This window comes from Periplaneta americana, chromosome 3 (assembly GCF_040183065.1).
Source record: "Periplaneta americana isolate PAMFEO1 chromosome 3, P.americana_PAMFEO1_priV1, whole genome shotgun sequence".
NCBI lineage: Eukaryota > Metazoa > Arthropoda > Insecta > Blattodea > Blattidae > Periplaneta > Periplaneta americana.
Genome location: NC_091119.1, coordinates 139,692,848 through 139,719,029, shown reverse-complemented (window position 1 = coordinate 139,719,029; position 26,182 = coordinate 139,692,848). Strand labels below are relative to the sequence as shown.

The window sequence follows — 26,182 nt, the reverse complement described above, 5'->3', positions numbered from 1 at the left end:
CCGTTGTGGAAAACTGATGTACAAGCCATTTTGCTAACGGTACTCCCATAAATATAGTTGGAATATAAGCTTTGGAGTACTTAAACATAGTAATAAGACACTGACGAAGATGCATGCATCTGCCAGTAAGCCGAGGAAAGGGTTCCTAGCATCCCTGTTAATTCTTGGGACTGTGCTCGGTGGCTGACCGTTAAGTGGAGGAATGCTCACTACTGCCCTATAAAGATTCTAGGAAGAAGACGCAGACTACCGCCTATTTCCTTTGTTTCCAAGCGGCTAACAAGCTCGTTGTTACACTCAAGCGCCATCCGTTTCTTTCATGAGAGTTGCTGCTCCTCTACTTCACTTTCTAAGTTGTGAGTTGATACACATTTCACTACAATAATGTTACCATACATTTATTTCCGTCTTCATTGATTATCTATATCATTCCAATCACTATATTTTCGTTAATCTGTCGGTCTTACTAATAAAAAGTCTATATACAGACGTTTAACGAGCGAATAGGAATTATAAAGAATGGACACTGAGCGAATTTTCTTGTGTTTTGTTTCTCTGTGCGCTGGCGTTTAGTTCCACTTTCAAGCGCTAGAGGTTAGTGTAATCGAGCACACGCTAAGATTATAATTGAGTATAGAGTTGAGACACAGGATCCAAACATCGCCTACCTTATTGCATAATCCAGTAACGCTTTGCTTCAAATAAATTCAATTTAACAGCTTTTCCTTATTTCTCAGTGACAAACTAGTTGTAATAATATTTTTTTTATATTTCAGATATAATAAATTATATTATAAATAATATTATACAATTATGCATCAACTTAGTTTAATATTTGTTTAATACGTATATGGTTTTACTTCTCATAAGAGTTTTTGTTTTTCCATTTTCACTGCTATCAAATCATTACATATTTTAATTGTTGTTGGGGACAACGTCTCATCTCTCATTATAAAGGAACTCTAGAGTCTAGACATTACAGTTAATGACGGATTTAGTATTTTATGCATCCAATTTATTTTATTTGAGTACATAATGTACCTAGATGTATTAATTATGTGTTATATTTCCGCTGTGTCGACTGCTAGCTGGTGTGATGTCAGCGCCAACTCTAGGAAGAAAGCAGAATCTCACGCTCACGCTGGCTTGAAGGTCATTGAAATCAGTCCGGCTACATCAAAGGTACCAACGCGAAGTGTCCATACTTAGTTACTTATACGCTGGTTTAACTGTCTTATATGATGAGTAGCTCGTTTATACAGTACAACTGTTATACAGCTACGTCATAGTTTCGTCATTACTTCATTACGAAAGGTAATACAATATCTGAGGTTCTCTATTGCATACGGTAGAGCGCTCTACTGTGCCATGTTAAGTACCGATAGTACAACTGGCTCTGATCGATTACCACACTATATTTTGGTCAAAGAGTACAAGCTACAGCAATATTATTTTAATTATTTTATGCTCTTTGGTTTGTTCTGTGGTTACAAGGCAACCATCATCGTTAAATGACAGTCGATACGAACAGCTGTTAGAGGGGCGGCCATTTTTTCTCTATATACAATGCTTAAACAAGGGGTTTCGTGTATATAACTACTGCAAAGCAATTCCCATTGCATAGTTACGGACTGTTTATACATCCATCGCTTATGCATGGTTTATTAGTAAAGTTTTCTGTCTCAGCTCTGCATAAAAACTATACACGGTTTTTTTAGTAAGACCATGTGTCAGTTTTTATACTAATGTCAATAAAGGAGGAGAAGAAGAGAAACTATTATGTGATGAAATGTACGGCTATATTTGTAAGTACAGTCCAGAAAAAAAATGACCCGCCTAATTTCATCAATTTCCAGATACGATGCATTGCGCATGTGCAGTAAAGTAGAGCTCCTGTATATGTATATGCTATTTGTGGAGAGTCGTGCGAAGTTTGTTGCCTACATGCAGGTGGACCGTCATCAAGATAATAATAATAAATATGTTTTATTTAACGACGCTCGCAACTACAGAGGTTATATCAGCGTCGCCGGTGTGCCGAAATTTTTGTCCCGCAGGAGTTCTTTTACATGTCAGTAAATGTACTGACATAAGCCTGTAGCATTTAAACACACTTAAAATGCCATCGACTTGGGCCGGGATCGAACCCGCAACCTCGAGCATAGAAGGCCAGCGCTATACCAAGTACGCTACCGAGGCCGACCGTCATCAAGACTCAGGCCATTTTTTTTTTTTTTGGAAGTGTACATCCTAACATCACTTGCATTTCTGAAGGAAATTTTATTAAATTGGATGTAGGCCTATATTTAGTTGCAATCAAGGTTGTTTCGACTTTTTGTAATAATAATAATAATAATAATAATAATAATAATAATAATAATTCTTTATTTATACCGGCAGGGTTAAGGCCATAGGGCCTTCTCTTACACTCTACCAGGTCACAAAGTATACAATCAGTGAAAATTTTGACAAAAAGTTAAAGAACAGAATACTAACATATTACAAAAAATAATGATAGCATAATAAATCGACACTAAACAACATGAAAATAATACCTCAATAGAAAAAAAAGAAAGTAAAATACAATGAAATATAGTAAAAGCAACTCATTTAGTACAAATAGTTAATATGAAGAACGTAAGGAAGAATATAACAAAATGGAATATAATAAAATAATAAAAAAGAAAAGAAATACGAAAATTAAATCGAACACATGCATTATGAACACGCTGTAGTCTGTCTGTCAGTCTCCTGTTAAGGACAGTGTAGAGAGTGTCACAGTAATGAAAATGAGGCATCAAGAGCGACTGCACTAAATTCTTCTTAAGAACCAACGGAAGGAAATTTCGAATTCTTTTTAGTGTGTAAATTATCATAAAAATGATTTTACATGTGTGTGTGTGATTTGAGTATTCCAACTTAAGTTTTTGTCCATATAAATTCCTAGATTTTTTACTGCATCACTGTAAGGGATAATAGTTTCATTCATTTTAACAGGATATAAGTCACCTGTGTTTAATTTACTTAAAGGTCGTTGATGTCCCATTATAATTGCGTGTGTTTTCTCTGAGTTCAATTTTAGTCCAAATTTTTTCGTCCATGAAATAATTGATTTTAGGTCATTGTTAACTTAATTTATTGCGTAATTTAATGCCGATGTAGGTGCAGAGATATATATTTGTAAATCGTCAGCAAATAGGATATGTCTACATTGTTTAATAGATTGTGATATGTCATTTATGTAGATCGTAAAAAGTAGAGGTCCAAGAACTGAACCCTGTGGTATATTAGTTCACAAATTTAGAACAAACGTCCAAGAGAGTTTACGAAATTCTATCTACATTTCTGCATTCCGTTATATGTTACGAGGAAAATTTATGAATTTAAAATTTCTGTGTAATTTATTACCTAAATTTTGTTTGAGAATCTTTTCAAAATAAAGTTTTATATATACACACACACGCACGCACTCACACATACAATTTCTCCATACATACCATTTCTTAAATGGAAATTAAATTATCTTCTTTTATGTTGTGGTGGTTCGCCACACTAATAAAAACCTGTCAATGCATTGTTAAACGTCACGTTGTTAAAGATTCTCTCAGTTAAGTTCATGTATAACCGTAAAAACTACCTTACTTGGAATCAACTGAAAAAGGTTCTTAGTTTATTAAGAACGATTAAATGTGCACTGTAATAATAATAAATAATATAATAATAATAATAATAATAATAATAATAATAATAATAATAATAGCAACAATCCGTCCCGAACTTAAACTGAGATGGATTCAATCCAGCATCGGAATTTGAATCGGGTGTAGCTTAGTGGATAAAGCGTCAGTACGTAGAGCTGAAAACCCGGATTCGAATCCTGATGACGGAGAGAATTTTTCTCCGTTCTACCCATTCTTCTCCTTGGAAATGAAGTTTTTGAGAGAAGTTAAAAAATGGACAAAACCATATTACATCAAATTCTAAGACATAAGGGAAGAATACCGTATATTATAAACGTTTAACATGAATGATAGACTGAAAGATTAAAAACGACAATGAAAAGTATTTTTAGAAAGAATACCAGATACAAGATTGACTAAACATATATCGAAATATAAACTTAAGGGAAACAGATCTGTAGGCAGTCCAAGGAACAGATGGCTGGAAGATCTCTGAAGGCAGAACAGGCATGTAACGGCCTATGCTATGAATTGAAGAAGAACGGAAGAAGACATTTCGGCTCCAAAGAAACTAGCGAAGAAATACTGAAGACGGTAAAAATTCTCTCTGCCTGAAATGTAAACTACAATATAGGCTATATGTCGATAAACGCATATAAAGAAAATATGTGGAATTTAGTTTGCACCATTTGTTAGAAGATGTGAAATTCGGAACTTAACAATTTGCCATGTAAATGTTTAAAACATGCTGCTTAAAATGCATGCAGTTTGTTAAGGGAATTCGAACAACACTTGGTTCGTGGCTTGCAGCTTAATAAAGTGGAAGCGGGATGCTGGTCTGTTATTTGTAAGGACGCCCCTGGACTGGAGCTCGAAGCCTCCGCCGCTGCCCACTTTCCTGCAGAGTCAGAATTCCGGGAAGCCCGGGGAACATTGTCAGCAGCATCTCGTCTCGAGACTACTGCGAGGTTGCCGTGGAACTCGATTCACAGCAACATCGAGCCCGCCGTCCGTACAAAATGGCAGTGCGGTACTCTAGTTTTATTCAACTCAAGTCAAGGCAAAGAGTTGTTTAATTCTTGTATATAGGATTGCATATTGTAGGAGTAATTTTCTCCTGTAACTTTTAAAAAGTATCTCCAACGGAAGTACTGAGTATCACAAATTTTACACCAACCTTGGGAGATCAACTCTTAAATTTCAGATCCATCCAGATTAGATTAGAATCAGGAATGTAGTATATGAGAGACGAGAGCAAGTATTTGTAAAAGTATTATCAATAGACAATATATTCTATAGTAATGTCACAAAAGGTCTGAGATTTGCCGATAAATCCACGAGCGAAGCGAGTGACATTTATTAGGACTATTTCGTGAATAAAATAAAAATTTAAATAATATATCCCTAAAATTCGCTCACAAAATGTTAATAATTGTATATTTATGAACACTTAACTCATTTAGGCATTGTGAAGTCGCAATAGATGAATAACGATTACTTCAATAAATAAATTGAATGTTATTCAGTAATGCCAATTGAGAAAAGGAAGTACAGGTTTAAAAATGTTAATTACATGTACTGCGCTTTTCTCTCGTTATTACAACAGAAATACGCTTTCATTATCATAATTTAATTTAAACATTTTATAGTATAATTACAAATAACCTGATTAATAAATTAATTAAATGAACAATTGTTATGAAGGAGTGTTATTTTCTTCAGATACAATGGACATGGAATTAGAATATGAAGATGTAGACATGGAAGTGGGATTTCGCACTTTATTTATTTATTTTTTTTTATTTTAGTATGTTATTTTACGACGCTTTATCAACAGCTTCGGTTATTTAGCGTCTGAATGAGATGAAGGTGATAATGCCTGTGAAATGAGTCCGGGGTCCAACACCGCAAATTACCCAGCATTTGCTCTTATTGGGTTGAGGGAAAACCCCGGAAAAAACCTCAACCAGGTAACTTGTCCCGACCGGGAATCGAACCCGGGCCACCTGGTTTCGCGGCTAGACGTGCTAACCGTTACTCCACAGGCGTGGACGCACTTTATTTAGTACAGTAGATTTATGCTCATCGATTTACGTGGAAACAGTTGGCGACACTGACTAAACAAAAGAACGACCATGCAATAAATTGATAGTGATAAATCGAGCTGCAGACATTATCGCGATGTATGACTGTGATTGGTTGGAATCCAAAATTTCATTATACTTCACTGGCCGAAAATAGAATGACGTCATATAAACGAAATAGTCACTATAAATTTCACAGATTCACTTTGGCGATATAGACCTGCTTTGAAATTACATACATTTATAGCCGGTTATTATTATTATTATTACTATTATTATTATTATTATTATTATTATTATTATTATTATTATTATTATTATTATTATTAATTTACGTGCATTCTTGCAAAATAAACTATCCCGTGGATAATAAATATAAACAAAATTTACCCAATAGTTGAGGAGAAATCGCTGTCAACAAATAGGCGGCACGTAAATACCAAGTTCACAATACCAGGGATGCTGAAATAGTATACAATATTACGATAAAACGTTGGGAAGTGCTTTTTATAAAATCGAGGAAACGTTTTAAAAACGAGCAGAGCGAGTTTTCCAATTTCCGAGATTTTGTAAAGCACTTCACAAACGTGTATTGTGCAGTATTTTTTGCACGATAGTATATTTTGAAAATAATGGAAGCTATTCACAGACATTTCACTAGCCCGCTCTACGAGCGTGCTAAACTAGCCCCGGCTATCGACTGGTTACTTGTACAGGATTCATATCAAATCATATCGCTAACACTGGTTTATGAATACGAAAAACGTTAGTTCGCTGATCATCCACCGAAAGGCCGCGCTAAGAATGTCTATGAATACGACCATAAATGTTTAAAAATTTTAATATGGGCTACAGTACATACAGTACACTCTGAACATCTGACTGATATTGTCAGTCTGGCTAGCGTACAAACTTCATCATCAACTTCAATGTGAAGAAGTAAAAATGATTCAGGTACTTGTAATATTTCATATTCAGTTGGAATAATTTTTATTTTCTTTTGTTTAGTGAAGTTTGAATTGCTGAAATGAAGTTCAGTATATTTCAAATGCAGTGATTTGTTTCGTATAATGTATATTAACACTGCCTTTTGCGTATTAATTTTACATGCATTGTAGGATTGTAGCATACATACAAGGCAGTGGTTTTCATTACAGCTCTAGAGGAGTTATTTGTAATATTTCAGCAATACTTAGGTTGGGAACTATGAATTCAGTAAAATCAACTTTCAGTCGTGGCGTCCGTTTGCTGTAACGATGAGAAAACACACTATAGTGCAAAAACTTGTATTTCGGTGAAAATATCGAAATCAACTTCTTTCAGCATTACATTACTTTCTGTAATTAGAAATTAAAAAGTAATATGTAGGTAAGTTAGAAGACACTTCAAGTGCGTTAACTATGAAATACATTTTTAATTTTTGTACATTTGGAAAATTTAGAAACAATCCGAAATGCCTGTACTTACAGGATACCTACGATATAGGCAAATATTCGATGACAAAATTGACTGTATGTACGGGGATCTCATCCCTTGCTATGCTAATAGTTCACCAGTTTATAGATCAGTACTGATTATGAGTGCTTATGTTGAAGGAAGTGTGGCACTCGGGACTCTGGTTCCCACAGGCGGCGCTGCTTTCACTTCCGAGTCGACCGTTGATGAAGACGCTCGTGTGATTACCCGAACTGCCGCTCGTTATACCGGCAACGCGCCTGGTTTTCGGGGAAGAGATTACCCGTCGCCATGTTGTCCTTGGAGCGGTTATCACCCTCACCTGTGTATAATAGAAGAAAGAACGTTTTCAAAGCTTTCTGAATACTTTGATTACTAAATGCGGGTGGTAGCACATGTACGTCCCATTGTGTCAATCTCTTAAAAGAAGAAGTCAGTTGGACTCTTCCCGGTCCGACATGGGTTTGTGTTAAAGTCTTTGAAGATTATCTCTCTTCCATAGAAATTCTGTATGTATACATATTCTTGGTGTTTGTTCTGTGTTGTCTCAAGTAATATATTTCCGTCATGCTGGTCATATAACCAATGAATAACATGAGGATAATGATGATGATATTGAAGTAATATCAAAAGAAAACTGAGAGACATATACTGCATTATGTTGTTTGAATTGCATAAACTCCTTAAAGATATCTGTTGGCGATGTTACGAGAAGATGGCAATGAACCTTAAATATTTGTATGTAAGAAGGGAATTTCTTGAATACCTTAGACTCCAATACCAAATAGATAAATGGATAGATAGGTACAATACGTAGTAACTAAATGGTAAATAGTATACACGCAAATAGATTATTGTGTTCGTATTGACTGAATGATTGATTGGTTAGATAGTTATAAAGTCAATTATTGAATCATCAGCTTCTAAGTCGGTCGATCAACCAGGGGCTTAGTCATTGAATTAGTCAGTGAACCAGCTAGGTAATAAGTCAGTAAGCTAGCTGTAATTCAGAAAGCCAGTCATTAAATCAGCCACCTAGACAGCTAATAAGTCACCACTTACACAGATATCCAACAAGACAGCCACTCAGATATCTACATAATCAGTGATCCACCAAGAAAGCTAGGTAGTAAGTCATCCACCCAGATAGCAAGGGAATAATTCATCCAGACAGCTAGATAATAAATCATTCACCCAGACATCTAAGTAATAACTAATAAGTCAACCACCAGACAGCTAGGTAATAAGTCATCCACTCAGATAGCTAGGTAATAAGTCATCCAGACAGCTAGATAATAAATCATTCACCCAGACATTTAAGTAGTAACTAATAAGCCAACCACCAGACAGCTAGGTAATAAGTCAGCCACCCAGATAGCTAGGTAATAAGTCATCCAGACAGCTGGATAATAAATCATTCACCCAAACATCTAAGTAATAACTAATAAGTCAACCACCAGACAGCTAGGTAATAAGTCATCCATTCCCACAGCTATAAAATAATGTCATTCACCCTGACAGAAAATAATAATTCATCTACCCAGGCAACTAGGCAATATGTCATCCACCCAGATAACTAGATAATAAGTTAGCCTCCCAGACAAGTAGCCACCTAGACAACAGCTAATAAATCAGCAACCTAAACAGCTACGTAATAAGTCACCCACTTAGACAAGTAGTTAATAAGCCAGCCAGCTGACATGTAGCTGATAAGTAAGCCATCTAGACAGCTAGTTAATAAGTCTTCCATCCTGACAGCTAGTCAGTAAGTTAGTCACCCAGACAGCTAGCTATTAAAGTCAATAGATGAAAATATTACAGGATATTATTTCTATCCATAAAATCGTCGTCACTTTAGTTCTGTTACTGGATATTTACATATTCATCGTTGAAGTAATGCGTTGCAAGTTAGAAATGTTTGCTGTAAATCATCTTCCAATTTGACGATTTTTATTTATTTATTTATTTTTTTATTTTACTTTGTTATTTAACGACGCTGTATCAATTACGAGGTTATTTAGTGTCGATGGGATTGGTGACAGCGAGATGATATTTGGCGAGATGAGGTCGAGGATTCGCCATAGATTACCTGACAGTTGCCATATGGTTGGGAAAAACCTCGTAAAGAACCCACGCAGGTAATCAGCCCAAGCGGGAATCGAACCCGCGCCCGAACGCAACTCCGGATCGGCAGGCAAGCGCCTTAGCCGACTGAACTACGCCGGTGGCTCAATTTGACGATAACATGAATGTTGTTAGTAAAGAATATGTATCTAGGCAGACATTTTCATTGAGTTTTATTCCAGCGTGATGATTCTGCCACCATATTTTAAGAATGTGATTCATGTACATGACGATGAAGAAAAGAGAGAATAACTATCCATTCCTGATTGATTGAAACCCAATAATTAGATATTCCACTTTCAGTCCTCACGGAAATTTCATTATAGCTATATAAATTATAAATGAAAACATTTGATTGTGCATATTATCTTGGACTACCTAGCTTGTTCCTGTTCATTTCATCAAATGCTTTTCCAAAATCTATAAAAACCAAATGGGTTTCAATATTAATATCCATGGGCTTTTAAATTAGAGTTTTCTTGGTAAAATACTGTAACTATCATGACAAGATCTTCCTCTTCCGCAACCCAAATAGAATTCTACGGGATGATTCAGTAAAAGCTTGCAAAAAAGTAAACAGGAAATAGGGGATGCTGTACTGAACATTTTGAGATTGGACGACGAGGACCTAAAGATATATGCTTTCCATATTATTTAGGCTTACGTTTATTATTTACACCTACTTACATTAAATTTATTATTTATATTTAATATATGCATGTATTATTAACGTGTAGGCAATTCATCATATTTTATTCGTTCACCTATCGTTCACAAGATGCTTCTGTCTATCGTATTTTCATTGTCGCATGACAAAACATACTATGACTCAACGATAGACACTTTGACACTCTTCGAAGAGTTATCAGAATACGATGCAGCAGTACCACCTTAATCTGGTTTCGCAGACCATAAGTTCCGTATCTTAAAATGTTCAAAAGAGTATCTCCTAGTTCCTGCTTAAATCTCGCACACTTTTACTGAATCACCCGTTATAATTAACAGTTTACTGCTTTTCTTGTCTTAAAAATATCTCATCTTTATCTTTTCCTTCCCTCTTTTTTTTGGTTCATTTCTGGGTTCTTTTTCTCCTCTTATTTTTCTCTCTTTGTGTTTCCCCGTCTTCCTTCTTTTTCTTCTTTGTTTCTTCTCTCATACTTATTCCGGCTCAAAGTTATTTAAATTCTCTTATGAAATAGGGGTACAAATATGAAATAGTGTGATATACGACCTGAGACTTGTGTTCTAGCGAAAGCCTTCCAAATTACTACACACTGATACTCTCTTTCGCGGGAATGTGTTAATTTGCAGTTAGAAGCTGAACTGTGAAAGGGGTATATTTATTGCGTTTTCGAGGAAAGTGAAAATTTTGGCTGTAAGTTCTTTTCTTGAATACACATTGTTATTTCTTAATGTTAGAAATATTAATTACATATATATTTAAATATTAATAATCTACGTTTATAACAGTGTATGTTTAATTGATTTCGTTTTTAAATTATGATATGTTTTAAGGTTATGACTTACAACATCAGTGTGTCACAAATATGAGATAATAGTATTTTTAGTATTCCATCTTTATACTCTGATTTTATATTTCGTTACTAGTGTTGCACCAACAAACTTAGAAAACAATGAAATGAAAAGGCAATGCAAGAAGTCGTAAAAGAAGTTCGAGAAAAGACGTGAGAGACGATTCATTCGGATTCAGTATTACGGTTGGGAAAACACCTTCTAATGAAAATTCTGAATGCTTGTTCTGTGCTTTTCTTAATAGAGGCCATTTTGACTTTGCAATTTTGTTAATCTTGTAACTTGTTAATATAATAGTATTCCATATTTGTACCTCCATTTTTATGAAGGAAATATAAGCTTATTAGATTTCGAGGAAATTATTTTTTCAAACATTTTATAACATCTTATGAACTTCTAAGCCCGGTGTATCATTCACAGGGACATTCAGCAATAAACAGGACGATACTTTACGTTCAGTATTCAATGGTATGGTATTCCATATTTGTAACACTTCCTGCACTCTACAAGTGCACAGTTGTCTTTTTTTGTTCAAAAGATAGAACCCTTACAGAAAAATGATGAATTTGTCTACCCCTGTTTCTTCCTTCTCGTAATCTGTTGACGATATTTTTGCATGTGTGTTGTGACGTAAAGCGGATGGTGGGGTCGCTTTAAGAATTAACCATCGCATAAGGAAAAAAAAAAAAACACACACACAATCAATATTCTGTCCCTTTACGTGCAAGGTAAATTCGAAATGTTCCTAGAAAATATATTATAAGTCTTAATTGTTATGAACCTGAATGGAAGCAATGTCTTACCACGAGGATGCGGTGCGAGTGATAACTTCCGACATGCACCGGATGTGGCCGGTTCCTGGAATCATGCGTGCCACCTTGCGAATGCCATGCGTTGGCGAAAAGAGCTGTGAAACCTTATTGTTACATTTACGAATACGGGGGCGTAAATAACGACGCTGTATACTCAGTCACGGACAGTAGAGTGCCCGAGGACTGGAAAATATAATTTAGTCTTAAATAGAAATATGTTAAAATACAAAGATCTTTTTAATTTTGTTCATTGAGTAATATTATGCACAACTTTCCGAGTAAAATAAATAATTTAAATAATAGATTATATTTATTTATTTATTACTTATTTATTTATTTAGTTATTAATTAATTAATTCATTCATTCATTCGAATGACAGGTACATAGACAACTTATCTTTGACCTAAACACAACCTCAAGATTAAAACAATATAACTTGATACAACTTAAAATTAAATCTAATGAAGGAACTAAACAAAATCCTTAAAGAACTAAAAACTAAGAACTAAACTAAAGAGAGGCATGAGGCTCCTCGCTTCCCAGTATAATAGATTATATTAAAAGTGTAAATAGATAATTGTTAATCATCTTCTGTAATACGAGTGCTGATAGTTTTCCGGTAATTTAATTGAGCTTAACGAATGTTTGTGGTAATAATAATTGTTTCGAGACCGGGGGTCGAGATATAATTTTATTTAATGACAACAAACATGAGTTCAAAAAGCGAAATTAAATTACTGAAGATAACTACTGCATTACCACGAATTTTATTTGACAAGATAATCCTAATGCGAACAACTATAATTCGGAACAATGAAATATATGAGGCTATAGTACTAAAATCCAGAAAAGCAGTCGAATCGAAGCACCTGTTATACCTAAGAATATTGAGATACTATCAGTTGTTAAAGTTGCTTGTCCTTCAATCCACTACTTAACCTCTTCAGTCCTGTTGTAGAGTATACGCTACATAATTTTCTTTTAATTTTTTCGCAGTGTCTTGGATAGGCCTACTTTTGAAAATTTTGAAAAATTAAATATGATAGAAATGAAGAGTATCACTTTTTCAACATTTCTATACTAGAATTATAAATTAGAATTTAAAATTTGGGGGCACCAAGAGTCAAAATTGACCCAAAATTTGATTTTCTGCAAAGACTTGATTTGGAATTTTTGGAACCCCAGAATGATTGTGTCCGTTTTTTTTCAGTTTAAAAAAAATATAAATTCGGGACTGAAGAGGTTAAGCAGTGCACTTCTGGCACATTTTTCATACGGCATCGTTGATAAAACTAATTCAAAATTGATAATTTTCTTGCGTCTAAGCTGTTCTAAAATACAATACACTTTACACTATCGAATTTTCTCTGACTTGTCACCATAATAATACAATGAACTATTCTGATTTGCCACGTCTGCAAATAGAATATAGAAAATTGTGTTATCGGCCATATATTATTGTTGATAGGCGGGGAAATTCGAGTTTAACGAGCGCAAAGAAGTCTGTCAACACTGACATATAAACGTATAAAGCCGTAAGTATATGAATCGATGGAAGAAAGGAACAATGAAGAGTGGAAAATATTAGAAATTATGAAAATTTAAAGAAAGAGATAAGATAACGAATATGTAATTACTAGGTGACCATTTTGTATGTGGAACGTAAACAGTGGCGCTGCGATCTTATGTTGTTACTCTGTGAGAAAGAGAAACACATAGTCTGCGACAAGAATAAGAGAGCGATCGTACTGCACAGGTGAAGTAACAGGGCGTGCTGTGTATTAGTACAAGCAACTGATGTTCAAGGAACAGAACGGTCTGGTAATAGTTGAATAAATGAGTGAATAGATTAAATAAAGAGCATATATAGTTATTTTGTATTCGATATGGGATGGCAGATTTGAACTGGAATGCATCGAATCCTCTATGTCCAAACAAGTTTGTTGAGAAATAAATAAATAAATAAATAAGTTTTAATAACAAATGAAGTATGGAAGAATACAATAATGGCTGAAGATAGGAACATTCTTAAGGCAATAATAGTAGAAATGTGAATAAAAATAAAATAAGTATATATTTAATAATGTTTACGGATAAATTTCAAGTATATACATCCAAGTATTTCCTACCACCTTTCGAGTAAATACAATTTTTTACTGATACCTTTCAAGTAAATACAAGTGTTTACTGATACCTTTCAAGTAAATACCAAGTATTTACTCATACCTTTCGAGTAAATACAAGTGTTTACTGCTACCTTTCAAGTAAATACAAGTGTTTACCGATACCTTTCAAGTAAATACAAGTGTTTACCGATACCTGTCAAGTAAATACAAGTGTTTACTGATACTTTTCAAGTAAATACAAATGTTTACTGATACCTTCCAAATAATGCAAGGTTTACTGCTACCTTTCATGAAAATACAAGTATTTACTGATATCTTTCAAGCAAATACTTACAAGTGTTTACATACGTCGGATCTCTGACTTCCATGCAGCGATGAGACTATCGGTAAAAATGTCATTAACTTTCCTTTCCTAGCATGACTTCCCTATTTCTATTAATGATATTACACATTCTTGGGATGTTACAACAATATACCGCTTAAACCGTTTTGTTATCACCTATTATGATGTAAAAGAGTGAAAGTTTTAAATTGTTTTTTACAGTCTGCTATTAGCATAAATAACAGTTAACCTTAAGCTTCCTGCAATTCACTGAACGAACTGTTATTTAGCCGTAACTAAATTTTCGACTTATATGTTGCGGACTCACAATCGTTGCTAGGAGCGACATGTGGGAGCGTGATAAGAATCACATGCTTCAGTACAGTTTAATGTAAGACCCAGTTTTTTTTTCTTTCCCTCTCCCGCTCCCCTCGAGAAACTTGAATGCTTCAAAGTATGCGACTACATCCGATAGTGGTTACTTCCAGGAATCGAACCCTCTTTAACTCACCCTCTGCATAGCTAGCACCCCCATTGCTAATGGTACAGTCACGTCAGTAAAACGTTTTGATGCGTTAAGTAAGTGGCTCAAACTACTGTAATCTTAAGGGAATGTGTACACAGTAATGATGTAACAGTCCGCTTGTACAAGACCGTAAGGTTCTCGAAATCGAGCTACTCGCTGGTGAATCTACTGGCACATTACTGTATCTAATATTGAAATAATTGAAAAAAAAAACTAATTGCTGTTTTTCTACTCTTGTGCATATTCATCGGTAGTACATGCTTCCATATTCCATGAGATTCGTAGGCGGTGACAGGAAGTTTCTCTCGCGTACTTTGTTTCTATTTTCAATTTACCATTACTCCATTTGCCATCAATAGTACGGTATGAATTACGGGTTATTTGGAAACAAGTTCAAATGCACTGAAGCTACTGATACGGACTCGTTATGGATCATTCCATTGTTACAGGTATGACAAATATTTAGCTGTATTGACTAAAAACTTAAATTTAAAAGTCTGCTGAAGTTAAAGTTCAGATAAATTGAATAATATATGATACGGAAAATGATATTACAATTTCAGTCAAGAACTTAACAGATTGGTACAAAAACAAGTTTTGTTACAATAATCACATTATAATTCTTGGTTGTATCCAAGAATATTTTCGATTTTACAGAAAATCATCATCAGGTGGAAAAGCAATAAATTAGACAAATTGAACACAAGGGAAATATAAAATATAAAATGCATACATAATGAATAAAACAGTATAGGAACATTATCTTAAGTCAAAATATTAAAAGAACTTATCAAATTCAATGATAACATGCTTTCAAGAAGTGATGCATATGCATATTGGATTTTAATGATTTCAAAAGTATAAATGTAAGTATGTATATGTTGAAAGTTAAAATTTGATGATGCCGTATTTTGATGGTGGTTGAAAACTGAAGTTCTAGGATGAAAGAGTAATGGAACGGAGAAAAATTCTCTCCGGCGCCGGGATTTGAACCCGGGTTTTCAGCTCTACGTGCTGATGCTTTATCCACTAAGCCACACCGGATACAACTCCGACGCCGGTTAGAATCGTCTCAGATTAAGCTCCAACTCTTGGGTTCCCTCTAGTGGCCGCCCTCTGCACTACGTCATAGATGTCTATGAACGCAGGACCGAAGTCCACACATGTGCTGAGGTGCACTCGATATGAAGTTCTAGGGAATATTTTGTCACTCGGGTCGATGAGTTGATTAAGACATGATGTTGAAGGTGGAGCAGAGTTGACTTCAGCATCTGATAATTATCTGTAGTTATAACAATAGTCAGTATATAGAGAAAAGAATAAATTAAGAGAGAATGGCATGTGAAGAAAAGCAACTTTTGTATATTAATGGCTCTAAAAATTGTATTTGTTAACTTGATTATTTAACGATGCTGTATCAACTACTGAATTATTTAGCGAGATGAGACCAGAATTCGCCAAAGATAACCTGACAGTCGCTTTACGGTTGGGAAAACCTCTGAAAAAACTCAACCATGTAATCAGCCCAAGCTGGACTCGATTCCACGCCCGAGCGCAACTCTGGATCAGCCGGAAACGTTCTACCGCCTGAGCTACGTTGGTGGCTTCCTGAAAAATATTACAATGAAAGTGATGAAATAAAGCTTTGCTGAATCACTTATATATAATGAGAAATTTAGTTGACACGTTTCAAGAACTTCAGAACTCCAGGATTGCATCAAGCAGAATTTTGTATGTACTGTATTATTTTTTTAAATATTGTCGAGTATCCGTTTGATCTACATTCTGACCGGTCAACGGAAATATGTCTGGCTTGTATCCGGAGAATAGCGATTCGGACGTTGTCAACTGTTGAGTGGGGCTGATGACTAAGTTACTTCAGGTCATGCATTTTCCTGTGTCCCGAAAACAATTTTGCTGTTATAGGACAATCGAAAAAAAAAAAGTGTATATACAGTCAATCATGATCAACCCACCAAACCATTTTGAAAAGTTGTAACAGATAAAGACTCCGTCTTTCCTAAACAAAGAAACAAAGGAGAGGATGAAAGCAAAAGTGTAAGGAGAAGAGAGAGAGAAGAGAAATAATAAGAAGGAAGAATGGAAGCAGAATGAGAACAAAGGGCACTAGCGTAGTTGAGGAAAGTGTGTTTTCGGAGTTGAGGAAAGTGTATTTTCGGAGTTGAGGAAATGTATTTTCGGAGTTGAGAAAAGTTTATTTTCGGAGTTGAGGAAAGTGTATTTGCGGAGTTGAGGAAAGTGTATTTGCGGAGTTGAAGAAAGTGTATTTGCGGAGTTGATGAAAGCGTATTGTCGGAGTTGAGGGAAGTGTATTTTCGGAGTTGAGGGAAGTGTATTTTCGGAGTTGAGGAAAGAGTATTTTCGGAGTTGAGGAAAGTGTATTTTCGGAGTTGAGGAAAGTGTACTTGCGGTTCTAGTGAAGTTGAAGAAAGGTTACGAGCCGAATAGGATCTTGTAGAAGCAAGAGAAGAGGTTATAGCAGAAGAAAAGAGATAGCCTAATAGTAAAAGAAGAGGGGGGGGGGAACTGAAAGGAGCAGAAATTAAAAAATGGAGAATTACTGATATAAAAATGTTCAAAATAAATACTTGTTAATAGGCTATTGAGTCTATAGCTGGATTGGGGTGGAATTAGATATTGTGTGTATTAAGAGAAGAAGGGACAAAAGGAGAAGTAAGGATAGATGAAGAAGAATGAGGAATATGAGTGACAGGAGGGGAAAGGATATGAGGAGATGGAGAAGAAGGGATAGGAGCAAAAAAAAAGAGGTAGGTAATAGTGGAGAGGGATTAGATGTAAAAGAACGTCTGAGAGCAGAAGGAAAAAGGAGGGTTAGGTCAAAATGACGTAGTAGAAGGGTTGGAGTAGAAATAGGAGGATGACGGGTAGGAGCAGAATCAGATGGTGGAGCAAGGGATGTGAAGAAGAGGTAGATCCAGGACGAGGAGGAATTAATACAATATAAGGAGCAGTAGATGTAGATGGAGAGGTAGATGTAGAAGGGTTGGAATAGGATGAGGGTAGATAAGGAGATGAGGGATAAGTGGAGATAGAGATTCCGAAGTTTAGAAAACATAGTACGGTGGGTAAATCGGAAGAGAGGAAGGAAGTGGTTGAGGTGGTGGAGAAGGAGGAGAGATGAAGAAAAATGAAAAACTTTTATGCAATTCGTATAAGATAATTAGTAAACTAAATTGAAGTTTATTCCAATCAATACAGTCGTAGATTGTTCTCTATTAAGCGAAGTGCTCAGACGAGTTTGGAACACGCAAGTTTTAGTTACAGGAGATGAAGTATTGACATTGCCATTGAAAGTCACGCTTCCCAACCTCGTGCTGGTGATGGTGCGTGTTTGTGCCCACGGCTTGCTGTAATTGAACGATTGAAGGTGGTCGATAAGAAACAAACTTCGACCTTGTTCAGATGAAATCATGCGTTAGAATGACATGGTGCATTTGTAAAGAGTCTGTGTTGTGACCATAAAATGTATTGTTGAAATCGGAACAATCAGATTCGAAAGTTTTCACTCAGAATAATAAAAATAAGAACAAATAACACTTCAGCACTGGGCTACGGTGTTTTGACTTTATAAACTGTTGATTAAGAAGGTATTAAATATTTTGGAAGAGACCTTCATATGTCGTAATGCCATTATTTTAAATTACTATTACGCTTTTACTACATCATACTACTTTCGACCAATAAAACGTACGGAACGACGTGTTTCAGCCAATCAATTGTCGCTTATCCTACAAATTTTATCACCTTCCTGACATTTGTTTTTTTGTTTGCCAACATTGTACTTTCAATAATTGTACCTTTTAAAATGATTAATGTTAATTTCATCATCCTTAATTAAAACTTTTCTATTATTTATCATCTTATATTATTTGGGTTATGTTATAGCTTCTGCTGTATGATAGTATGGATAGTGACGTATCAGAGATTGTTTATATTAATAAATTGAAGTGGAATGCAACTGTTTTAATAAAAATGTAACTGAATCAATAAAGCCTTCTTGACTAGTAATCGTCTATAGAGTTCAATGAAGATTATATAGTTTGCACAACCGGTAACAAGAAAAAAAGCTCATCATAACACACTACTGCCATCTAGCGAGATATTTGTAATGATGAGGTGGTACAATAATACATTTTCAAGACAGTTTAGTATTTTAGTAAGTCAATTAATATTTTATTGTATTAGAGTCCATACTTTATTTCTTCTAATCTGTACATACATAACAGTTGCCGAAACAGATAAAAGTTCAGTCTGGTATAAATACCTGTGACGATTCAAGGCTGCTTGACGTTCGAGAGTTGATCTTTATATTGCATTAAAATAATAAGTTAATGTCATTATCCTCTGTTTATTCAGGATTTCAATGAAATAGTTGAACATAGCACGAACAATTACTGTGTACAGCAGTGGCCAAAAAAAAAAAAAAAAACCGGACCGACTCTTGTAGCTGATTTCAGAGCCTTGTTCACTCCAGAGAACGAGAGACTGGTAACTAAGACTTTCGTGGTTCGAATCCTGCCTGGGAAGGAAATTTTTTTTGTTCCTTATTCAAATTTATTCCCGATACTTTTCGATTGCAACGGTATTGTACTACTTAATTAACTCATTAGTCCCAGGACATGAATTTTACCAGCAATCGAAAAGTATTGGGAATAAATTTGAATAAGGAACAAAAAAACGTTTCCTTCCCAGGCAGGATTCGAACCACGAAAGTCTTAGTTACCAGTCTATCGTGCTGTGGAGTGAACAAGGCTCTGAAATCAGCTACATAGATCGGTCCGGTTTTTTTGCCACTACTGTACACGTATCCAGAATAACTTACGTCTTTGCTTTTGGGGATAATTTTGCTAAGAAATTCTAATTCATGTACACTGGGCTGTAAAAGAAGTGCCGATACGAAATTATATAGTTTTCCGAGGACTTCAGCAAACATGACGAGGTGGAAAGCTATTTTCCTGAGATTAGATTTTTAAAAATATGTAAATACGACGTTTATAACACGTTCACGTTGTTATTTAATATAAATTGATTTTAAATTATTCATATATTTTTATTTTACAACATTAATAAGAATACTACACAAAAGTAGTGAAACTGCAGTTTATATTGTATTCCAATCTTCCTTATTATCCATGGATGCTGTAATTGTTACAGTCGAAATATAGGCCTATGGCCAGTTACGTTTCATAATGTAGGCCTATTAACAAAAAGTATCGACTCTATTATAAATGTAAATATAAAATTTTGTTTTAAATACAGTTACAGAACTGAAAATTGAATCTAATTGAAACATTTAACTACACATTTCTTCTTTGCATGGAATAAAAACTCTTCAGAAAGTTAAGGCCAGTTCAGATGTGTTTGTATAGGCCTAATTCTATTATTTCCTAAGCGAAGTCCTCGTAACATGATATTTCAAATCGATAGCGACTTTGACTCGGCATTTCTTTTGCAGCCTGTGTACTATAGTTTGAAATACATACGATATTTTATATTTCTAAATATCTCTTCCCTTCACTGTCCAATCCTATCCAAATTTCTTATGCTGCATGTATAGCTCATAATACTCATCATGACTCATTAGCGCTAAAGAACGTAACGTTTGGTGACTAGTTCATCATTATGCAAGTCTTTACTCTCTTCTCCGGTCTTTATGAGCTTCTTTTACACAGACACCCTCAACCTCCGTTCAGTAGTGAGAGGCCGAGTTTCATAACAGTATAAAACAACAGGCGGAAGAACAGTTTCTCGGAAGAAGGTAAAGCGGCAGAAGAGTCTGAACTTGACTGGTAGCACGCATTTCCTGAGTTTAATCTGTGCTTTGAATAAAATATGCTCTGCTAAAAACTGTTTGTATTTCGACACATTTTAAGGACTGTCTCGTCATCGTCACATCTCTCCTTTCATTAAGGTTGTAAGTTTTCTTTTCACACTCATTAATAATAATAATAATAATAATAATAATAATATCCGTGGCGCTACAGCCCGTGAAAGGCCTAGACCGACCAGCCGACTGCTGGCCTCACGCCCACATGCCGAAGCAGAGGTGGACGATCATCCAACCAGAATGGAGGTGTCGTGTGGTTAGCACGATGATCCCCCCAGCCGTTATAGCTGGCATTCGCAACCGGATTTCGCTACCTATCGTAGCTCCCCAAGTGTATCACGATGCTGGGTGAGCACCGGTCCCATACACTGGCCAAAATTTCTTCCCCCATGAGGATTCGAACCAGCGCGCATTCCGTAATGCGAGTCCCAGGCAGGATGCCTTAGACCACGACGCCACGGTGCGGGACACATTCATATTTATCATAATTTGCACTATATGAAAATCACTAGAATTCTCGTCCCTATCATAATAATAGTAATAATAATAATAATAATAATAATAATAATCATGGCGGCCGGGTAGTTCAGTTGGTAGAGCAGCTGGCTACGGACTGGTGGTGACAGGATTTTTTTCTCGTTGCCAAACTTTCAGAACGGCCCCGAGGTTCACTCAGCCTCCTATAAAATTGAGTACCGGGTCATTCCCGGGGGTGAAAGGCGGTCAGAGCGTGGTGCCGACCACACCACCTCATTCTAGTGCCGAGGTCATGGAAAGCATGGGGCTCTACCTCCATGCCCCCCAAGTGCCTTCATGGCATGTTACGGGGATACCTTTACCTTTAATAATAATAATAATAATAATAATAATAATAATAATAATAATCATATATTAATAATAACTGCTAATGGCTTCATTGCCAGATGCAAGGCACTAGACAACAACATATTAATAATAATAATAATAATAATAATAATAATAATAATAATATAACACTAATAGTAGTAGTAATAATACTTACTTACAAACAGTGGCGTAGCGTCAATGTAAGCTAAAAAGCTCAGCTTCCCCAGTTAATAATAATTTCATAATAAACCTGCAGTTTATGAACAAAATTATTTATTAATTTTAATAGAATTTATATTTATGTGTTAAATATTGTGATGCGGCAGCTCAGGATGATTTGTGATGCAGCAGTAAACAAGAAGCCTGCACACACCAGCTTCCAAGCAGGCTGGTTTCTTACACTCATTCTTCTGTGTAACCCACCCCGCAGATTTTCCATTCCTTTCTAACTACCCTGGTCGCAAGGCACGGAAGAAGCTAGCTTTGACATTGAAAGTTTCCGAGTTATCCCTTTCGTGAGTTGTGTTCAGTTGAAGTGTTAGTGTGCATTGTGGCTGATATAATAAATAATGAGTGAAATAACAGTTCCTGACACTAATTTACTTGAATTTTTAGGACAATTCTATTATCAAGACTGACTTACGAACAAAAGTGCGATTTAAAAAACAAATGACCGTGTCTATTTGTTAGAGATATGTGTAAACCATGAAGTCATATTTTACTACGTACCATTTGAGGTCATGCCTTATTGGTGTTACGAGGTTCCAACCAATTTTCGGACTGCTGACTTGACATTGACTACTATTTATTTTTACACTATATATTTGTAATACGTTTTATCATATGTACATGAAAGACAACTTGAGTTAGCTTCCCCTGCTCAAAATTTCATGCTACGCCACTGCTTACAAATGGCTTTTAAGGAACCCGAAGGTTCATTGCCGCCCTCACATAAGCCCGCTATCGGTCCCTATCCTGTGCAAGATTAATCCAGTCTCTATCATCATACCCCACCTCCCTCAAATCCATTTTAATATTATCCTCCCATCTAATAATAATATTAATAATAATAATAATAATAATAATAATAATAATAATAATAATAATAATAATAATATGTAAAATTTACGTTCATACAAATCTGTCTGAAATATTATAACTCTATCATTGAAATTCTTGTCTTGATTATACCTAATTCAGAAGCAGTCTTAGAATCAAATAAAAAATTTGAATTGGGAACAAGTCAGAACACCTGCAAAAACATTAGATTAGCCTATGACGAACTTCATATACCAAAATTAAATGAAGTACTGTGTCAGGCGTAGTAGTAGAGATCGAAATAATTGATTTCTCTTTTTAGATTCACATTTAGATTTATTTAATAATAACATGCACATAAAAACGCTACATGAAAATGCCCTTAAAGATCAATGCTCGTGTTCGGGGACAGTTCCGTTTTGATAGAAAGACTTGAAAATGACATACAGTTTTACATTGTTCACCAAACATGCATATTTTTTCTGAATTAAAATTTAAGATTCTGATTACACAGATTATACATACCGGTAATTCACAAAAATAGAAATCTCCACTGTTTCTAAAATAAAATTTAAAATTCTTGCACTAAGATCACATTCTTAAGAAGAGTAGATAGAAACATACATAAATATACATAATTTGTAGACAAAATACTTAAGAAAAAAGGTCACATAAACATGATAATAAAGTTAGTAATAATAATACTAGTAATAACTGAGTAAAAAAAGAGACGATGTTGAGATTGGTGATGGATTAATATTAACTTATTATTAGTAGTATAATTAGTACAAGTCAGTTGATATAGCAACAAAGATAAGATGGAAAAAGTATACTTAGGGTAGAAATAAACTTGTTTTACAATACATGGCACATATAAACAGGGAAGTCTGTCATATATTTTTTTTAATTCTGGATCTGAAAATTTAATTGCTTAAAGTAGTCAATTCTGGATGAAATTTTATTATCGAATTATATAGACTTGGACCATGATTTGTACTGTGTAGTAAAGCAGCAGATGTGAAACATTTAGGTTCAACTAAATTAAGAATTTAATTTCGTCTTGTAGGCTATTATGATCATGTGGCTGAGCTACAAATTTCATTCTGTTTTTATGATAGAATTTTATTAAAGAGTATTTATAAATTTTGTCAAATTTAAAAGCATTCAATTCGGAATGGATCAAGTTTGTTGGATAATCCAGCCGTCTTTTCAAACAAATTTTGATTATACGTTTTTGCAACATAATTAGAGGAAGAAGAGCAGTTTTTGTAATGCCTCCCCCTCCAGTTGTACCATATTGGATAACAGATTCAACTAAAGCCAAATAAACCAAACGTAGGACATGAATAGGCAAGTAATGGCGAAGGTTTACAAATTTGTAAATAATTAATAATTTAATTTAATTGTAATAATTTAATTTGTTATTAAAGAAAGTAAAAAGCAGAAGTACATGTATCAAAGAGTAGGCCTAAATATAAGTTAAATATTTGGCCATTAAAATAAAGACAAAGCCGAAAATTAAGCGGACTGAAGCAATGTTTACAATTTCATGTGTGTTTTCAATAAACATCTGTAAGAAACTTGTTATTAATCCGTGCTACAGTTCTCCAAACTTATCACACTGCGAATATTCCTAAATATATGAAATTAACTTATCTTCAGCTGCTATTAATTGAAAGAAAAGTATGTTTAATAGGATAGGCATAACGATAATAATGGAGGTGATGATGATGATGATGATTATGATAATAATAATAATAATAATAATAATAATAATAATAATAATTACAGCACTACTGTAAGATGTACGTGCTACGACACTATAAACAATTATGTAATTTTTATTAGTAGCTAATTTCGGATTGTGTGGTCAACATTTTTGCTAAGAGATAAACAAGTTTTATTTATTTCAAGAGGTATTACTTAGAAATCATAAGAGCAAGGCCCGTAGAAGTATTACGCTTGGTGTCATGTGGTTGAAAATAACTCATACGCTATAAGATTTGTTTGTTTTTTAGAAGGCCTAACTATTTTATTCATTTCTGCAGTCCTCGTCTAATTTTAATAAAGATTTCAGATATTTCACATAGGCCTAATACCGAAGTAGAGATTCTAAGACATCATTAAATCGTATTGTTATTTTTTTTATTGGGTCATTTTACGACGCTGTATCAACATCTAGGTTATTTAGCGTCTGAATGAAATGAAGGTGACAATGCCGGTGAAATGAATCCGGAGTCCAGCACCGAAAGTTACCCAGCATTTGCTGGTATTGGGTTGAGGGAGAACCCCGGAAAAAAACCTCAACCAGGTAACTCGTATTGTTATTAAATAAATGTTGTGTTATTATTCGGTTTTTGTGTAGTGTAGGCTTAAATTTTCTCTATACGATACAAAGAATCTGTATAATTAAATATAGGCTAATATTCATATTGACACCAGAAAGAATTCGGTTCATTGTTACATAATTTATAGATATCGATTCATATTACTGTGGGAATAACAATAATTATAAAATAAAACAGTATTTTTCTCCATAGTGAAAGAAATACATACCATATTGCAAAAATTCACTCTGTAGATCACAAAATAATCGTAAATTCGTCGGATGTGTGTTGATTTGTTGTGACCTTAAGGGGTTAACAGTTTTACGACATAAATTGTATGTTAATGATCACATAAGCTGGTCACACGTATGAAAATACGTGCGAATCATGAAGTGAAATGTAGATGTTACAAGATGGCGGCTCATGGCAGGTAGCTGGGCTGTTGCCCAGGCAACTAGAAGTAGCAGCACAGGATCCGCAGAGTCATGTAAATGAGCTCGCAGCAGAGAGGGGGGAGGCTGCGCTCTCGCTCTGGATTGGCTGCCGACATCTGAGGAATGCATCACGAATTCCTATTGTTGTGGCAGCGTTTTATTGGGATAATATATCTACATGTATTTTCTTTTTGTCCGCCGTCCCAAATTAATTCTGTGGGAACCTTGTTACGCTAATGACGGGATGACACATGTCTCAGGGTTCATGACTCGGACGGATCAACTGCCTCTTGAACTTCACAGCTGATTCAATTATTACTTCTCTGATTGATCGAATGGCTAGCAGACGGATTGAGTAACTTTGTAACTACACAGCTATGATATTCAATCAGCCCAGAGATCTGGAAGTAACACAGCCCTACGTGCATATCAAAATAAGAAATGAAAACTGTAAGCTTGTTCAGTGGCTATTCCTCCATGAAGGATATGAGGATGATCCTATAGTTACATAGGAACGAAGCCTATGAGGAAAGAAACAAATTTAATTACAGATTTTGATTTTCAATGCGTCCCGACGTATTAATTTCCTTTAAGCTTCCACTTTCTGTCTTGAGTTGTCGCCATTGCACAGCTCAGAAAGAAATAATTTCCGAGGAACCATCCAAATATCTTACAGCAAATGGTATTTCTAGTAGTGAAGTTAGCGGACAGGTGAGGGTGCGGAGGGTGGGGTACGGCTTGAGTTTAACCGCGTTTGAGGATATAATCGCGTAAGGCGGTACATTATGGATATAGGTACAATACGGATCACGCTAAGATTAGCGTAATTTTCTACAAGACTATTGTTGGTAGAACTGTTTTGAGCAGTGCATCAAGAAGGAGGATCCTTGTTGTGTTTATCATGTGAGTTTCAGTACAGCTGTGCCTTTCATTGAAGCTCTACAATTTATTTTGCATAGCAAGGTAAATACTTGCACATGGAAGATATTCAATTTATAAAACTGC

At 35.0% G+C, this 26,182-nt stretch overlaps 1 protein-coding gene and 1 long non-coding RNA gene across 2 annotated transcripts in view; one reads left to right on the top strand and one right to left on the bottom strand.

Annotated features, from left to right (window-relative positions):
* Positions 1-304: 304 nt before the first annotated feature.
* Positions 305-26,182, top strand: part of LOC138696566 (fucose mutarotase-like) — a 217,981-nt gene continuing 192,103 nt past the window's right edge. The window contains exon 1 of the mRNA XM_069821693.1: positions 305-356. Within this exon, the coding sequence (XP_069677794.1) occupies positions 320-356 (37 nt within the window). The 5' untranslated portion in view covers positions 305-319. The remainder of the gene's footprint in view (positions 357-26,182) is intronic.
* LOC138697144 (uncharacterized) lies at positions 7,159-25,350 on the bottom strand. The gene is made up of 2 exons (XR_011331539.1): positions 24,973-25,350; positions 7,159-7,541 (listed from the first exon to the last, which is right to left on the bottom strand). It is a non-coding gene; the product is annotated as an uncharacterized lncRNA (long non-coding RNA).